The sequence below is a fragment of the Sciurus carolinensis genome, chromosome 6 (assembly GCF_902686445.1).
Source record: "Sciurus carolinensis chromosome 6, mSciCar1.2, whole genome shotgun sequence".
NCBI classification, from domain to species: domain Eukaryota; kingdom Metazoa; phylum Chordata; class Mammalia; order Rodentia; family Sciuridae; genus Sciurus; species Sciurus carolinensis.
The window spans coordinates 72,471,213-72,490,797 of NC_062218.1; the positions used below are offsets into that span (position 1 = coordinate 72,471,213).

Consider the following 19,585-nt stretch of genomic DNA (forward strand, 5'->3'; position numbering starts at 1 on the left):
GAGGTTTGACATAAAGGTGCTCTGTCCATTGACATTGTTCATCATAGATCATGTCCTGTACTCTTTTCCGCACAAAGCAGGACAAAAGTAGATTCATTTGTTTTCTGTGGCACCTTTCGTCTTCATTTTCTTCTTTAGTACCCGACAGATTTGTAATGGCACAGGAAAATACGTCTATGTTTGACAGCGAGCAAAGAAAACATACATATAAATATAGTGACAGAAATGTGACTCTACAGCTACTATTTCTACACAAAATTTCCACTCTTCTTTCTCATATGGCTTCCTTTATTCACTTCGTTTCCTTTCTTGAGTCCCAGGATCCAGTTTATTTTTTAGTGTGCAACTGTCATATGGTGATTTGTATAATGCAAAGACAATAATGAAGAAAACATAATAGTACTGCCCTGACCTTTGCAGCAGACTCCCCGCCCCTCCTAGTTTCTGTGCCGCCGGCTGAGGCGGTTTTTTTTTTACAAGTGAGAAAGTGGGAACTAGCTTCGGGCATTCTCCTTTCCCTTCCTTCCTCTTCACCGCATTCTGGTTCCTCCATTACTCCCGCCGCGTTCTTAGGTACCCTATCCTTCAGCGCGTCTAACAAAGCCCGGTGAGGCAGGCGCGCGCCACTGGCCTGCCCGACTGGAGAAGCGGCTGCGTCGCCACGCGCTCGGAACCCGAAGGGGACCGCGAGCGCGTCCCCGCCGCTTCCTTCCCTCCCCACTCTTCCCTTTCCTCCTTCCAGGCCCGGCCCCTAGGCCCTGCGACGGGAATGCGCCTGCGTAGAAGCTGCCCTCTCCCTCCTCCTCCTCCTCCGCCGCCCTTCCTTCCCTCAGCTAGTCCTCCCTGCCCCGCCTTCCTTTCTCTCGGGTTTCACTAACTGAGAGCTCCAGGTAGCGAGCAGTTCAGTTTCCCCACTACCCCGCCCCCCTTCCTCTTCTCCTCCCCACCCCTCGCGGCTCGAGCCGGTGGAGGATGAAGCGGCTGCAGTGGCCCCAGACCCAGCAGCGGCACCGGCTGTGGCTGCGGTGGGGGTGGCCGGAACTGGGGTGGTAAAGAAGCGGTGGCGGCGGCTGAAGGAGCGGCAGCCGCCTCAGCCGCTTTCCCTGGGCTTCCCTTCCTCTTTACTGAAGCCAGGAAGTTTTCCTCTTCTGTGAATGTGTGGGCGTGAGTGTGGGTGTGCAAGGTGAGGTTTGGGTGGCGTTTGTGCAGGCATTGCGTTTTTTGCCCACTTCGCTTCCCGTATCCCAGGCAGCTCCTGATCTTGGGCTGTGGCCCGAAGAGGGGGCGCGGCGGCGGACTCTCTCCTTTTGTTGTTGTTTCCTCCGCCTGGGGAGCTGAAGGGGGGACGCGTCTGGGTGGGGCGGCTCGGAGCCGGGGCCTACTGGCCCCCGGGGCTCCCGGGCGGGCAGGGTAGGCAGGGTAGAGCGGGCTTCAACATGATGGCGGCCGAGGCCGGCAGTGAGGAAGGCGGCCCGGTGACTGCTGGAGCAGGAGGCGGTGCGGCAGCGGGCTCCAGCGCCTGTCCGGCGGTGTGTCGGGTGAAGATACCCGCGGCCCCGCCGGTGGCAGCCACCCCCTATCCTGGGCTGGTGGAGGCTGAAGTGGTCGCGACTCTGGGTGGCGGAGCCGCTTTGGGGTCAGGGTTCCTAGGTGCCGGGTCCGCGGCGGGGGCACTTGGGGGAGCTGGACTGACAGGGGGAGGCGCTGCTGCTGGCGTGGCTGGTGCTGCTGCCGCCGGACCTAGTGGAGAGATGGCTCTCACCAGGGGGACCATTTCATTGCCTTCTGAGACCCTCGGGCCAGGCGGCGGATTTCCCCCTCTGCCGCCGCCGCCTCAGCTGCCCAGTTTGGGCGCGGGCCTTGGCACAGTGGACGAAGGTGACTCTCTGGATGGACCAGAGTACGAGGAGGAAGAGGTGGCCATACCGCTGACTGCTCCTCCAACTAACCAGTAAGTAATGATTTCTGTTCATGGATTGGAGAAGCTGGCTCCAGGAAAGAAGTGGGAATAGACTAAAGCCTACCGTGTTCTTTCAGCTGTGATTTGTTCAGAAAAGTTTTGAAGCTTCAGGTTTCATGGGTCAGAATTTAATTTGATCAGTCATCTTCCCTACAGGCATACTCCCTGGCGTCTTCTGTATTTATTGCTCCTATGGGAAGATGTAAAAATTTTAAGATGGGAAGCATGGGAAAAATGTGTATCTAGTGAGAACCAGATATGGGTTTGCCCCTTCCAAATTGAGGTGGTGTCCCAGGATTCAACCAAGCCTGTAGCTGTTAAGGCAGTCACAGCCAATATTAACCTGTGTTCCCTGTCGAAGCTAAGTGTTTAGTGAGAAACTTCAGTACAGATATTTAGATGAGTGTTATATTAATAAAATTTGGAAAACTCATGGGTCAGAATGCTTTCTTTTTGTTAAGTTGCAAATTTCAACTTCTGTCTACTAAAAGCGTAGTGATTCAGAAAAGTCTTTGGATCACTCACTAGAAATCAGAAAAAGTTGTTATGTGAATTACAGGTGCGATTAAAGGTCCACACTTCCAACAGTTTTGTAACTTGTTCCATAGAATTTGTTTATTAGTATTTGTGGAATACTTTTATATTGAGACTTTGTAAGTACAAGATTGAAGAAAACCATTAACGCATAGTGCTTCTCTTAAGCACACGTTGTTGGTGGTCAATACAGTATTCCACTTGAAAATTAATTTGGATAGTTTACTTCAGAATATGTGGATAGATCACTTTTGTATGAGTTAGAATCTCTTCCTTACTGGTACTCTTCATAAATGAAACTAGGTATGTATTTATAAAGGTGGACCTTGATGAGAAGAAAATATTGAGATGTGATGTGGTAATAAGCAACACTTGCTTGATAGATAACTTCATCAGTTTTAATTAACATTAGGAAAACAGCCTTAGTTAATATTAGGAAAAAACGATTTGGTTCATATGGACAATTAAAAAAATTTTTTTTCTAAGGTTCTTTAGAGGATTTAGAAAGGACTTAAAAATCGAATTAGGAAAAGATTCTTTAATACTAATCCATTTTTTACTTAATTAAGGTGGAAAAGTAATTTTATTTATGCCAACCATGGTATAGAAATATTGTATTCCTTACATGTTATTTAATAGAGTTCTTTTTTTTTTTTTGGTCTAATTTTATTCCAACATGTATCTGTATTACAGACTTTCTTGGTATTGTTCTGGAAGTGTTCAAAATTCCATTTTTACACACCTTAGTGTCTTTTCGAGAAAATTATTCAAATATTTATTAAATGCTTATTACATGCTTAGTACTGTGGTTATAATAAACAAAATGCATCTTCTAATACGGGAAGAATTATGTCATTTCATAACTGAATTGACTTGGGCATATGTAGCATATTGTAGTTCTTAAATTGTTTTTAGTAGACTTTTAGAGCAGTTTTCGGTTTATAGCAAAATTGAGTGGAAAGTACAAAGTGTTCCCATTAGCTTTTTAATAAACATTATTGAGTACTTAGAAAAATTGTGTTTGTGAGAAGTTCATTAGGTGAGACTTTTATCATATATATTTAGGAATAAGAATATTTAGGAATATGACTATGCATATAGGAATTGCTAATGTTATAAAAAGTACCCTCCATGTCTAGTATTTATTTTTTTCCAGTGCTGGAAATCAAACCTAGGGCTTTGCTTATGTCAGGCAAGAATCTCTACCCACTGGGCTACATCCTCAGCCTATTTTCTAATATAGTTACAACATTTTGTCATTCAGAAATGCAAATTTCCTTTTCTCTCTCTCCCTCTTTTAAAAATATGTACTCAGATACCAACCTAGAGCTCTGGGAAGCAATAAAGTGTAGTGGTTAAGCCCGAAAATTGTGAGGTTGTTCAAGATTTAGGCTGGAATCCTGTCAGTCTTACTTGCTGTGTCAGTTGGAAAGGACAGTTTTTGAATCTGTAAAATAGGGATAATAATAGTACTTCTCTTATATGGTTATTTTTAAGATATAATGAGAATTCTGAACTACTCAACACAGTGCCTGGTACATAGTAAGTGTTCTAATAAATAAATAATCCCCCCAAATAACAGTAATATAATTTTATTGTCAATAGGTTGCCTATTACTTCTTTTGTTAGAGGGACTCCTTTATTAATAAGTATTTTATTATTTTGAGATATGGGATCAGTATATTGCCTAGCCTGGCCTCAAACTCCTGGACTAAAGTTATCTTCCTGCCCCTTCTCCCAAGTAAGTGAGACTACAGGTGCCACCTCCACACTGGCTTAGGTAACTGTTTTAGAGCTGTTTTGAACTCCAAAGGCAAGCCTACCATGATTGATTTTATTTAAAACTTTATTTTAACTTTATAAGGGCTTCCAGCAAAAGGTTAAACATATTTAGAAGTGATATTCAAATGGTCTGTTTTTATTTTTATATGGAAGGAAAGAACCTCAATAACTTGTTTAAATAATGTCAACTTTCGTAAAAAGAATCGAAGAAATGTTCTTGGACTAAATAAATATTTGACTACTAATAACTGATCATTTTAGTTATTGATAGTGTGAGTGTGACAAAAGTGTAGGTCACATTATTGAGAATGAATGGTTTGATAGACTAGGGTTCCCTGGTCAGGGAAAATGTTTAACTTTGTTTTCAGCTGGTTTTATGCTGTTGATCTCAACAGAGTCCAGTGACATTATGTAGACAGATCACTGCAAATGTATTAACACTATTAGTATTTTGTAGCTTGTCTGTGTGCATGATGCATCATTAGTCTCATGCTTATTACTAAGCATTTTCATTAGTTTGGTTTAGATTGGAAATGTTTGTATAGGTTTAACTATAACTTCTTTGAATATTTTCCTTTTTGCAAGTTTTTTGAAATAAAAAATATTCTCCCTATGGTTTTTTTTCTGCTATGAAAATTTCTGTATCTAAAACTGCTAACATTTCTTTCTCAGTAGAAAGGTAAATTAAAGAAGTTTGTCAGTGGTACTCTGTAATTTTATGGAACTTTTTTCATAGTCCTTGTTACTTTTCTGTAGGATCAAGGAGTGATGATAAATGGGAATTGTTCCCCTAGTGTACCTTCAATAATTTAGAGATTTTTGAGCTGCTAGCCTGCAGTACCAGAAACCTTTGATGAGAATTCAACCCACAAATATATATTGCTTGCTTTTAGTCTACTTGGAATATTTAGTAATTAGTAACTATCTTTTAAAAATAGGAAGGTGTCACATTTTAAGGAGCCTCAATTTCTGTCACCTCTTGAAAAGTCACAGGACTTTGTTATACCACGGACTTGGTTAAACCTGGTAGCTTTTCCTACTTAAGAGTAGATTATTAGAGCTGAGTAGTGGCTGCCAGTTTTATTTGGGTTCTTGGCTCTTCATTTTGCTGTAGTTACCACCAGGGCTACTTTGCCTTTGATATTATTTGCCTGGCATCTGGCTTAGATCTTGCCCTGGACCTAATAGTATTGAGGCATCTAAAGCCTGTGTCCTTAACGAAGAGAAAATGGAATTGTAAATAATTCCTTTTTTCCTTAAAAATAACTTTACTCTCTATACAAAAGTAAAATCATGCTTAATTAAGTTAAATAATTGTTGAAGGTTAATGTTAGGACATGTAGCATTCATTAACTTTGTTACTGATTTCATTGTAAGTATGGGTGAGTCATTGTTTCTTAATAAAAGTAGTGGTGAGAATTGCAAAGAGTAGTTATGGACAGAGTAGCTGACTAGGACTCAGATATTTTTACTGTATTTGTATGAGTGGTAGAGGTGCTTCAGGGGTTATGGGCAATGAGTAAAATGCCCCCTTTCTCAATGAGTCCCTCTTCCAGGGAAATTTTAATTCTAGTAGGAGGAAGTTAATTAAACCAATAACTAAATTAAAGCTAGAGTAAGGTTAATATCATAAGTGAATTATGAGTAAAGGACCATGGGGGCTAAAATAAGAAATTTATATAATTAGAATAAATAGATTCATTGAGGAAAAGTAGCAGGTACATTTTCCTACTGCTTAATTTATTTTTTGAATAAGAGGTGATAGGTTCTGATTTCCTTTGCCTAAGGATTATATTGGGTCGAAAAGAATTATTAGTTAAATGAGTATAAGCTGTAGGTCCTTAGTGAGGAGTTGTTTCTGCTGAACTTTACCTGTGTTTTGGAGGGAGGTTAAAGGGGGTCCCTGTAGTTACTGAGGTACAGGGCAAAACTGAAGGTTAGGATTGGCCTGGATGATTGGTAAGCTACTCTGGGTAAATCAGGCAAACTTTCTTGACAGAAAAAGAACAAGAACAACCATAAATCAGGGAGAAGAAAGGGAAAATGAAGAGTAGGCCTTTCTGGTTGCTTTACTTCTATTTCTTTACTGGTCTCATTAGAGAAATGAGCAGAATGCCTTCAACAACACTAAAATACCCAAAACAGTAACTTTAGGGGAGAAAATATATATTATAATTAGCTATAAGATTTACTACTGACCTTTTGTTGTTGCTCATTACCTAACAGGAACTGTTGTTCCTTTTGCTTTACTTGTTTTGGATATCTGTTGTTTTGTAGCTTCCCAAAACTTATTTGCAAAACCAGCAACAATTTTTTTTTTGCTTTTGATTATAAAATTCAGGCAAGGCTTGATTGTGACTGTTCCACATGTCATCCGTTTGCTATAATTCCAAGTCAGCTTCTTAACTCATAAAGCTGGTGCCTTAGCTGGGATGGCTGTAAAAGCTGGTGGGTAGCTGGGCATTTCACTGGGCTTTTCTCTTCTACCTTTCCTTCCTCTAGCCTCTATGTTTAAAGAAGTATGGTTTTTTTGTTGTTGTTGTTTTTGTTTTTTATAGCAAGAAACATTCTAAGAGAACAAGGGAGTGTTCTTAAAGAATAAACCCCAGTGTGCCAATACTTACCAAGCCTCTGTGTTTCTCATGTTTGCTAATCTTTCAATGACCAAGGCTAGTCCTACGACCCATTGGAAATTTAGTATGAGTAGTGACTGTAAGAACACAAATATGAGAAGATGAGTTTTCTTGAGGACAAAGATAGTGTACCACATGTATTATTCATTTGTATTTACTGCAGATAATATTAGAATACTAGTGGTGAGGGATGGGATGGGAGAGAAGACAAATACAAGTTCCTTCCTTAGACCCAACATGAGAAGTTGTCTTTCATTACTTGAGTCAAATATCCCAATAATACATATTGTCTTTTGGTTACCATTATCTTAGTTCGAAATCAAAAATAATACACACGGATACTGGATATGGTTCATTGTAGATCTTTGATGGGTCTGCTATCTTGAAATTACCTGCAATACAATTCAGTTTGGGGCTAAGTTAAAAATAGTTGTTACTGTGTACAACTTAATGATAACATCTTAATATAGCTTATCTCAACAGAGTTTGGAGTATAATTTTAGTCATTTAGTGATTATATGATTTAATGAGTGAAGCAGTGAATACTATGTGATATAAATGATATAAGAACTTGAAAAATGAAGGATTCAGAGAAATAAGATGATAAAAATTACAGACACATTGTACAGGTAAGTTTTATAAATTCAGAATATATTTGTTGAAGAATTGAAGGATGAAAGAAAGTAAATGAAAGAATGATATTGAAATTTCATACTATAATTTTAATTAGAATTTAATAATGTTTGATTACCTTTTGAAACATTCATGTTTGGTATTATATGCATTTTAGTGATTAAGGGAACACTTTTATTGCCTAGGTACAGAAGAAGCTGACTGAGATAGAACAGCTTGCTTAGGTTCATATAGCAAGAAAGTGGTAGAACTGAGATAGACTTTGTTCTTATAAGAACTGAGATAGACTTTGATCTCATAATTTTTCAGATATGTTTAGATTTGAGTAGAATTTGTAGTAAGTTTCCCTTTTTTAAAAGGACTAGAAGGCAGAGGCCTACTACACTGATTTGCTAATCATTTTTTTGATGTCTGGCATTTTACATAGATATCTTATTCAATTCTTACAACTAGATATTCAATTCTTACAAATATACTGTGGAAATAACTATTATCCTAATATTTAATATTGAGAAAACTAAGTAATGGAGCTGGGATTCTAATGCAAATATAGGTTAAGTATCTTTTACCTTAAATGCTTGGGTTGAGAAGGTTTCAGATTTCAGAATGTTTCAGATTCTGGAATATCTGTGTAGACTTTACCAGTTGAGCATCCCAAATTTGAAATCTGAATGGATTTCAGATTTTCAGATTGGGTATGCTCAATACTTACTATGCTTTTTCCTTTGCTTTGTTCCCTTTGAGTACATAGAGTACCTCACATATATGTATATATACCATACAAAACAATACATAAGAATGTTGGTAGTCAACTGGGTCTTAGGGACTACATTATGCCCACCTTTCCCTCCAAAGATTGAGGGTCTAAGCCCCTATGTGACTATATTTGGACCTTTAGAGAGGTAGTTAAAGTTAATGGGGTCATAAAGTGTGGCTCACAAATCCTATAGGAATCGTCTCCTTATTAGAAGAAACATAGAGTGTGCATGCACAAAGAATAGGTCATGTGAGGACACTGAGAAGCCCATAATCTACCAGTGAAAGAGAGAAACCTCTGGAGAAATTGACTATGCTGGCACTTTGATCTTTCAACTTCCAGCTTCCGGAACTGTGCAAAAATTTTTCTGTTGTTAAAACCATTCAGACTATAGCATTTTGCTATGGCAGCCTGAACAGACTAACACATGGTTAATTCTGCATATTTAAGCATGGATTTGGATACGTTTAGAACAGATTAAATGCATCTACTACTTGAATAGAGTTCTTACTGTAGGAAAAGTTACCTTACTTTACCTTCCTTTTTTATGACATCTCTTGGCTATAACTATGTTGAAAAATTGAAAGTTATTTAAATTCATATCTTTTTTTAAGAAAGATCTTTACATGTGACTGTGGTAGCAATGGAAAATTCTATGGACACGATATGACTCCAGCAAGTTTTCTGTACTTATTGTGTTTGTCGTTACAACATTCAATATTACTTTTAATATTTACTTATAATGTTATCAATTATTAATTTACTTTTAATATTTTCAATATTAATATAAACTTTTTTTCTTTCTCTAATATGTCTGTGTTAATCTAAGGGTAAGACGTAGAGATCTCTTTTAACTCATTTGGTCTTTTTTGTTGGTGTAACTCACTAGACTGGATTCCTATTTAAGACACTTATTGTCCTTGTTTATCTATTAAAATATTCATCTCAATTTTTAAATTGTTTGTTCATTTGAGGTAGTATATATTCACATGCAGGTTTAAGAAATAATCCAGACATGTACCCTTCACCCATTTTACCTCATTGGTAACATTTTGTATAACTATAATAGTACAGTGTCAAAACCAAGAAATTGACATTGATATAATGCGCTTCTTCAGATATTGCTCATTTTATACACTCACTTGGGTGTATGCATGCATATGCATCTGTGTGTATTTAGTACTGTGCAGTTTTATAACATGCGTAGATTCATGTAATCATCATCATATTGGAGGTCCAGAAAAGTTTCATCACCTCTAGGATCCCTTGTGCAGCATTTCTATAACAATTCTCCTTATTTTTCTCCCTCACCTCTGGCAATCAATATATCTGTTCTTCATTTTGTCATTTAAAGATGGTTGTATAAGTAGAATCATATAATATGTAATCTTTTGGGATTGTCATTAGTCACTCAGCATAATTTCCTCCACCTTCATCCAAATTTTTTTATGTATCAGAATTTTGCTTCTTTTCATTGCTGAGTAGTATTCCATGATATAGACATACCACAGTTTGTTCAGCTGCATTTGGATTCCTTCCAGTTTTGGTTACTATTTAATTTATGTGTAAGTTTTTCTGTGAGTGTAAACACAAGGTTTTCATTCTTTCAGATAAATGCCCAAGAGTATAACTGCTGGGTTTTATGGTAATTGCATGTTCACCTTTAGAAGAAACTGCCAGTCTGTTTTCTAGAATGACTGTATCCTTTTACATTCCCACCAGCAACGTATGAATGATTCACTTTTTCTGTATCTTCACCAGCATTTGATGTTGTCATCATTTTTTATTTTAGCCATTCCGCTATGTTTAGTGATATCTCATTGTGGTTTTAATTTGCATTTTGCTTGTGGGTAATAATGTTGAGGACTTGTTCACATGCTTATTACCACCTGTATGTACATCTTCTTTGCTGAATGTCTGTTCCTCTTTTTTGCCCATTTTCCAATAGGATTTTTTTTTAGTGCTGAATTTTGATTTTTTTTTATAAATTACAAATATTAGTCCTTTGTTGCATGTGTGCTTTGCTCCTACTTTCTCCAAGTCTGTAGCTTGTCTTTTTTTCCTCTTAATAGGGTCTATTGTGGAACAAGAGTTTTATTTTGTTGAGGCCTAATATATCAGGTTTTTCATTTATGGATTGTTCTTTTAGAGGTAAGTTCTAAGAATTCTTTGCTTAGATTAGATCTCAAAGATTTTCTCCTGTTACTGTTTCTAAAAGTTATGTAGTTTTATGTTTTATAGTAAGTTCATGATCCATAATGACTTAATTTTTGTATAAAATATGAGGCTTAAATTGAGGTTCTCTTTTTGTGCCTACTGTAGTTAAATTACTCTAGCACCATTTGTTGAAAAAGCAAGTGTCCTTGCTCCATTGAATTGCTTTTGCACTTTTGTCAAAAATCAGGTAGGCATATTGGTGTTGGTCTACATTTTGATTTTCTATTCTGTTCCATCAATTTGTGTGTCTCCATCTATTAACTATATAGTAGTCTGCATTTACCCTGTTTCACTTTCCTCATTTTTACCTGCAGTCAGCTGTGGTCTAAAATACTAAATCAAAAATCCAAGAAGTTAACAATTCTTTAAGTATTGAATAACCTTTTTTCAATATATTTTTGTACTTGTTTTATTTTGTTATTTGTTATTGTTAATTTCTTACTGTGCCAATTTGTAAATTACACTTATCATAGGTATATAAAAATGTAGTATATATAGGCTTCAGTGATATCTTTGGTTTCAGTTACCCACTGGGGGTCTTAACATATCCTCTGAGGTTGGGGGAGACTATTGTATCACACTTGATTACCCTTGTTATTATAAATAATAAGTTCCAGTGTCAAGTGGAGTGATTTCTTCCATTTATCCTTTTTCATTATGTCTTAGTATTTATTACATATAATTTTAGAATGTGCTATTCCATGTTTACAAAATCTTTGCTGAAATTCCTATAGGAATTGCATTGATTTATAGATGATATTGGGGAGAATTGATGTCTTTATTGATGTGGGATGTGTGCCTCCATGTAGTCTAAGTCTTCTTTTTTTATGAATATTTTATAATTTTCAGTATATAAATCCTGTACATCTTTTGTTTCATTTATACTTAATTTATTTTACTTAAAATGATTTTGTAAATGTTATTGTGGTTTTAATTTTAATTTCTACATGTTTGTAGTATATAGAATATCATTAAAAAAACTCAACTGGTTTTTGTATTTCGGTCTTGTGTCCTGCGATCTTTCCAAGCTTACCTTTTAGTTCCTAGGAATTTATGGAATCCATGGGATTTTCTATATAATCATGTCACCTGTAAATGTGAACAGTTTTCTTTGTTTCTGATATGTTTGCCCATGTTGAATAAGTGGTGAGAGTGGACATCCATGCCATGGGTTGTTAATTGTCTTAAATAGACAGGATTCAGTATTGAAACATTAAGCATATGATATTAACTGTCTATCTCTGGTTTCAATATCTGAACAATACTGGCCTAGTAGTATAATGTAGGAAGTTTTCTTTCCTCTTCTAGTTTGTCAAAGAATTTATGAAATATTTATTAAGTATTCTTTAAATATTTGGTTAAATTCACCATCTGGGCCTGGGTTTTATGTTTTCCTCTCCAAGTTTTTAAAACATTTTAAATTATGAATTCATTATTTTAATTGTTACATGACTACTCATACTTTGTTTTAGTTGAGTTTTTTAGTTGTGGTTTTTGAGGGAATTGACTTATTTTCATTTATTTAATTTGTGAGCTTACGCTTATTTGTAATATTCCCTAATTATTCTTTTAATGGCTACCGTATATATAGTGATATAACCTTTTTATTCCTGATGTTGGTAATTTATATCTTCTCTCCTTTTGTCAATCTTGCTAAAGGTTTATCAGTTTTAGTATTGATAGGTTATGGCTTCAGTCTGCCATTTTGTATTTTATTTTCTGTCTTTCTGTTCTTCATTTATCCTTAAACATTTGTTAGGGTTACATACTGACTTATCTAGAGTGTTTTTGAATGTGTCATTTTGCAATGTTTTTCTTAGTGGTTGTCCTAAATATTAAACATATGCATATGATTATCATAGTCCACTGGCATAAACATTTTATTTGAAAATGTTTGGATACATACATATACATGCATTCTGTAAGGTTATTTCAGGCAATACAGAATGGAGTTTTGTTGCCTCTGTACAGGCATTCACAAAGTGATAAAAATAACTTTCTTAAAGTTGAATGGGATCAATTAGTTGTAAACACCACTGCACTTGGACCAGCCAGCAATTCCAATTAAAATCCCAATGATGTACCTTACAGAAATAAAGCAAGCAATTATGAAATTCATCTGGAAGAATAAGAAACCCAGAATAGCTAAAGCAATCCTTGGCAGAAAGAGTGAAGCAGGGGGTATCGCAATACCAGATCTTCAGCTCTACTACAAAGCAATAGTAACAAAAACGGCATGGTATTGGTACCAAAACAGAAAGGTGGATCAATGGTACAGAATAGAGGACACGGACACAAACCCAAATAAATACAATTTTCTCATACTAGACAAAGGGGCCAAAAATATGCAATGGAGAAAGGATAGCCTCTTCAACAAATGGTGCTGGGAGAATTGGAAATCTATATGCAACAGAATGAAACTAAACCCATATCTCTCACCATGCATGAAACTAAACTCAAAATGGATTAAGGACCTCGGAATCAGACCAGAGACCTTGCATCTTATAGAAGAAAAAGTAGGTCCAGAGCTTCAACATGTTGGCTTAGGACCAGACTTCCTCAACAGGACTCCCATAGCAGAAGAAATAAAAGCAAGAATCAATAACTGGGATAGATTCAAACTAAAAAGCTTTCTTTCAGCAAAGGAAACTATCAGCAATGCGAAGAAAGAGCCTACAGAGTGGGAGAAAATCTTTGCCAATCATACTTCAGATAGAGCACTAATCTCCAGAATCTATAAAGAACTCAAAAAACTCTACACCAAGAATACAAATAATCCAATCAACAAATGGGCTAAGGAAATGAACAGACACTTCAAAGAAGAAGATGTACAAGCAATCAACAGATATATGAAAAAATGTTCAACATCCCTAGTAATAAGGGAAATGCAAATCAAAACTACCCTAAGATTTCATCTCACCCCAATTAGAATGGCGATTATCAAGAACACAAGCAACAATAGGTGTTGGCGAGGATGTGGTGAAAAAGGAACACTCATACATTGCTGGTGGGGTTGCAAATTAGTGCAGCCACTGTGGAAAGCAGTATGGAGATTCCTCAGAAAGCTTGGAATGGAAACACCATTTGACCCAGCTATCCCACTCCTTGTCCTATACCCAAAGGACTTAAACTCAGCATACTACAGAGATACAGCCACATCAATGTTCATTGCTGCTCCATTCACCATAGCCAGATTGTGGAACCAACCTAGATGCCCTTCAGTTGATGAATGGATAAAGAAACTGTGGCATATATATACAATGGAATATTACTCCGCAATGAAGAATGATAAAATTATGGCATTTGCAGGCAAATGGATGAAATTGGAGAATATCATGCTAAGTGAGATAAGCCAATCTCAAAAAAACCAAAGGATGAATGATATTGGTAATAAGTGGATGATGACACATAATGGGGGGTGGGAGGGGTTAGTGTTAGGGTTAGAGTTAGGGTTAGGGAGGAGGGCAAGAATGGAGGAAGGAAGGACTGTATAGAGGGAAAAGAGGGGTGGGAGGGGTGGGGGGGAGGGAAAAAATAACAGAATGAATCAAACATCATTACCCTATGTAAATTTATCATTACACAAATTGTATGCCTTTATGCCATGTACAAACAGAAACAACTTGTATCCCATTTGTTTACAATAAAAAAAAAAGGTTGAATGGGAAGCAATGATAGGCCCGTTTTTTGTTTTTTTTGCTTTGTTTTCTTACGTTATCTTCTTTGAAGAGAGTATTTTTTAAATTAAATCATTGTTAACTTATTTATTGGGCAACAACTGTATAGAGAATTTTTTCCATATTATCTTGCTTAAGTGACTGTAGGTATCTCTCTACATGTGTAGATGGACAGGTACATAATTAACTTTTTGTTTATCTACTTTATTTGTGATTTAGGGTGACTGCCAAAGCACAGATTTAGAGGAATTGCTTATCACTGGGTTAAGTAGTGACCGTATGAATATTTAGGAATATTTTATTACTAGTTCCTACTTGACTTAAGAAAGGCAATCTACATATGTAGAGTGGGATTGCTACTGTACTTGTATTACTTATGGGGCATCTTGCAATGCTGAAAGCTGGTGGTAGGAGAAATACAGTTTTAATAGAATCATTTAAGAATTGTCTTTGCTGTTGTTGGCAATTAAAAAGGAGTTAATTATGTGTTTGCATTAATTTATTGTATAAATCTGATTATTTTCTCTTGGGATATGGAAGAAAAAACAAACCTCAGACTGCAGATTGAATCTTCTAGTTAAAATATTAGAATTCTATAATACTATCCTCTTTTTATGATCTTAGAATCAGAATTTTTTTATCATGAAGCCATTTTTTGAAATATTGACCAAAGTGAATAGAAAATAACAAAGTTTTGGCATCGGTACTGTTTTTAAGGTCCTATTTTATTTAATATGATTAAATAATGTAACATTACAGTTTAGTATTAGAAATCATATAGATTCTTAGAATACTGTGGAGAAATGTACTTTTCAATTGCTTAGAGTTAAGTTTTGTGGAAATGGTATTTGCCCTGTGCACAGGGCTCCTGATGGAGTATAGAAGAAGAAAGTTGAATACAATACCTTGGGGGGAACCTATGCATTAGTCTTTGAATGCCATCTTAAAGGCTTATATTTAGTAGTGTAGATCTGTGGAATCCATAGAAGGCAATCTTTTTCTTAACCTTTAAAAACAATTTTTTATTTTTAAGATTTCTTTTCTCCTCTCTCATTCTGATCTAATCATTTGTCAAGATTGTTGTATTCTACCTCCTAAATTGCTTTCTAATCTAACATTTCTTTTAATTTTTGTTCGAAACCCTCATTTGCTCTTTCTTCCTATTGAAGTAGTCTGTTAATTTTCTCCTTGTTCCTAATGTCTCCTTCAGCCAATTAATAGCTCTCATTATTAATGACTTTCAAAATGTTTTGATCTCAACTCAAGTGAATATTAAATGCCTTATACATTGTGACACAGTACTAATATGTGTCAAAATTAAAAAGAAACCAAAATTTAATGAAAAATACCCTTTTTAATTACTATTCATGATGCTTCCTATTATTTTAATTTTGTTCTATTCTGAAAACAAAAATTGGTGGAAAGCAACTAAATTGAATTTCAAAAACCACTTTATATTACTTCCAGCATGATCATGTAAAGACAAATCTTAGATGGTTTCTTAAACTCCATTGTCTAGACAATAGTAGCTTTCAAACCTAATTTTGATGATGACTCACCAAAAGAAGTAGATTTTACTCCTGTGACCCAACACACATGCAAAAGAAACAAGTTTGACCCAAATACTTACCTTACGACTTTTGATGTATCTGTTATCCTCTATTTCCCTTCATTAAACAAATTGCTGATCATGATTTTAGTAAGTTAGTATCTTGACCCAATGTTTTGACACTTGCATAATGAAATAAAAATATTAAAGCCTCCTTTACCCTGTTTTTCAGTACTTTGTTTCTTCAATACTACACTGTTATTCTTTTAAGTTGTATAATTTTATATCTCTGTTTCCTTATTCCTAGAAAATTCATGAAGAAAATTCCTATTTCTTCTGAGATGCCCTTCTCTCTACCTTGATCATCTTACAAATGTTGATTCCTCTGCTGGGCACAGTGGTTTATACCAGTAATTCCATCAACTCGGGAAGCTGAGGTAGAAGGATCCTAGGTTTGAGGCTAGTCTCAGAAATTTATTGTCTCAAAATTAAAAAAAAAAGAAAAAAGGCTGGGAATATAGCTTCATGGTTAAGTGCCCCGGGTTCAATCCTAGTACAAAAACAAAACAAAACCTTAATTTTTCTGAATATATCAGAGACATTACTGAAGGTGGTGTATTATCACAGAAAATGAAGATTTATCCCCAGTGACAACAATGTTCTCATTAAACAAATTTGGAAAGAAGTATTTGCACAAAAAAATTAAACTATAATATCAATTAAATCAATATGTGATACATTACTGAAGTTTTCTAGTTAAAAAGATCCCACAGTAACCTTCTTAGTGGTACTGACTTATTTAAATAATGGAAATTGTAGCAAAAGATATAGTCATGACAGGTTAAGAAAATGGAGCCTTAGTAAGTGTTAGCTTGTCAGTGATCATACATTCAAGCCAGTGGGCCTTTTCAGTCCAAGGAAGAAACCTGTCTTTCTGGTTGCAGTTACTATTATTTTACTTTTATATAAATGTTTTCATTATATAGATGAATTATCTTTATCCTGTTGTTCAGACTGCATGCTCAGTAAGTAAACTCTCCCACAAGTTTTTGTGTGCTCAGTAAGTAAACTCTCCCACAAGTTTTTGTGTGCTCAGTAAGTAAACTCTCCCACAAGTTTTTGTATTAAAAAATTTGAAATCTGCAACAAAGTTGTAAAAATACTATAACAAATGACCATATATCCATTACTAAACTTTACATTTCACCTTATTATTTTATCTTTTTCTTTATACATCTGTATGTATTATTTATTCTGAGCTGTTTGTATTAGAGTTTTTGTCCTTTCTCTCTTAAATACTAAATCTTCATGAATTTTCAAAGAATAAGGAAATAGCCTTCATAGCCAAATATAATGAATTTACCATCAATATAATATTATGTGAACATTCTTAATTGTTGTTATAATGTCTTTTATATCTGCTTTTTAATTTTAACGAATTGCATTTAATTGTATGTCCCTTTAGTCTCCTTTAATGTAGAACAAGTCCTTCAGCTCTTTTTTTTTTTTTTTTCTTTCATGACATTAACATTTTTGAAGAATCCAGAACGGATTCCCCCCACCCCCCAGAATGTATCTCAATATTTGATTGCTTTCTCATAATTAGATTCAGGTTAACCATTCCTGGCAGAAATATTCCATTGGTCATGAGTTCTTAATGCATAACATGCTGGTGCAGATGTCAGTTGTCCTATTAATGATGTACATAAGTTTGAGCTTGGTTACAGTGATTTCTATCAGATTTTGCCATTATAAAAGGTACCTTTTTCTTTTTCGGTAATAAATAATCAATAAATACCCAGTTGTTTCAGTATCCATTGATGGTTTTTACTGGAATCATTTATTATCCTCTTGTAATGATGTTGTGAAGTGTTAATTTTTTTGGCCTATTAATTATGTTTTTGAAATTTACTAGTTGACATTTGCCATTACACAAGTAATGATTATAGTTTGGCATCCCCCTTTGGCAAGCTTGCTGGGAAGATTAAGCTGGGCAGAGATATAAACAGGCTTATTTTTTATTAATGGATTAATTGGCCTTGTGGTTTCTTTATTAATCACTTGTGACCTTTGTTAGAATAGATCAACAACCTTAGGTTAAGTCAATTTTTCAAATTTGACTAAATCCAGATTGAGTTGCATACACTAAGTCACCTTGGCTATTGTTAATGACATCTGACAACCAGCAAGTTAAATGGCTAGTTCTGAGTCAAACTCTTGCTCCTAACACCTTTCCCTTTTGTTTCATGTTTTGCAGTGATCCCCCCCACCCCCCAACCCGACAGGGCAAGGAGGATGCAAATGAACCTAATGGTCAGAGGAATGCAGTTTAAGTAAAATGGTGACTACTTCTGGATAGGCAGAAAAGAATGTTTGTTTCCCTTAACTCACTTTTCAAAAATTAATGAACTATTTTTTGAGCAGTTTCAGATTTGCAGCAAAAGTAGGGAAAGTATGGAATTCCCATTATATATACACCCAACCTATCACACTAAGTTCTCTGGTCCACCTACACCCTCTCATACTTTTGACAGCACAGCGGTACATTGTTACAGTTGATGAACCTACATTGGCACATCAGTTATCACACAGTTTATAGTTTACGTTAGGGTTCGTTCTTGGTGGTATACATGTGGGTTTTCACAAATGTTATGTATATCCCCCATTGTAGTATCACACAGAATAGTTTCATTGTCCTAAAAATCATCTATATTTTTCCTATTCATCCCTCCCTCTCCCAAAATCCCTGGTCATTACTCTTCTTTTTTTTATTATTTCCATAGTTTTGCCTTTTCCCAGAATGTAATATAGATGGAATCATATAGTATTTAACCTTATAAGATTTGCTTCTTTCACTTAGTAATGTGTACTTAAGATTCTTCCCTGTCTTTTCATGACTTGATAGTACTTTTCTTTTTAGCACTGAATAATATTTCAGTGTCTCAATGTACAACCATCTACCCATTCAGCTACTGAAGGACATCTTGATTGCTTCCAGTTTTGGTTATTATGAATGAAGCTGCCATAAACAGTTACATGTGCAGGTTTTTATGTGGACTTAAAAAGTTTTCAGTTTATTTTGAGCAGATATTAAGAAACCCTGTTTCTAACTAGCATAGTGTTTTAGTCCATTTTCAGTTACTATAGCAAAATTTCTGAGGGGGAACACTTTATTTTAAAACAGAGGTTTAGCTTATAGTTTTGGAAGCTGAAAGTTCAAGATTGGGCATCCCAACTATTTGACCTCTGGTGAGAGCCTCCTTGACTTATATCACAAAGTGAAGGAGAAGTGGAAGAAAAAATGGTCTTATGTAGAAAGGGCCAGCTACATGAAGTGGCCACACTTTATAACAACCTGTTCTTGAGAGAATTCACGTACTATAGGAAACCATTATTAATCCCATCTAGTGACAATGCTCTGTGACCTAATTACCTCCCACAAGACCCACTTAAAGGTTTCACTACCTCTTAATACCACCACACATGGCACCAAACCTTCAGAATCACAGTTTATAATATGACTGTGTTTAGTTTTTTTTGAAAGAAACTGCCGAATTTTCTTCCAAAGTGGCTGTACCATTTTGCATTGCCACCAGCAGTGAGTATTTCTGTTGTTTCACATCCTTCAGCATTTTGTGTTTTCAGTGTTTTAGTTTCAGGACTTTTTTATGGGTGTACAGTGTTAGCTTGTTTAATTTGCAATTTTCTAATTACATGATATTGGGTGTACAGTGTTAGCTTGTTTAATTTGCAATTTTCTAATTACATGATATTGAATATCTTTTCATGTGCTTATTTGCCATCTTTGTATGTAATTGGTAAGATGGCTGTTCAGGTCTTTTG

At 35.8% G+C, this 19,585-nt stretch overlaps 1 protein-coding gene across 1 annotated transcript in view; it reads left to right on the forward strand.

Annotated features, from left to right (window-relative positions):
* Window positions 1-825: 825 nt before the first annotated feature.
* The window catches only part of Rasa1 (RAS p21 protein activator 1), a 107,662-nt gene continuing 88,902 nt past the window's right edge, over window positions 826-19,585 (forward strand). The window contains exon 1 of the mRNA XM_047555874.1: window positions 826-1,951. Coding sequence (XP_047411830.1) covers window positions 1,437-1,951 — 515 coding nt within the window. The 5' untranslated portion in view covers window positions 826-1,436. The remainder of the gene's footprint in view (window positions 1,952-19,585) is intronic.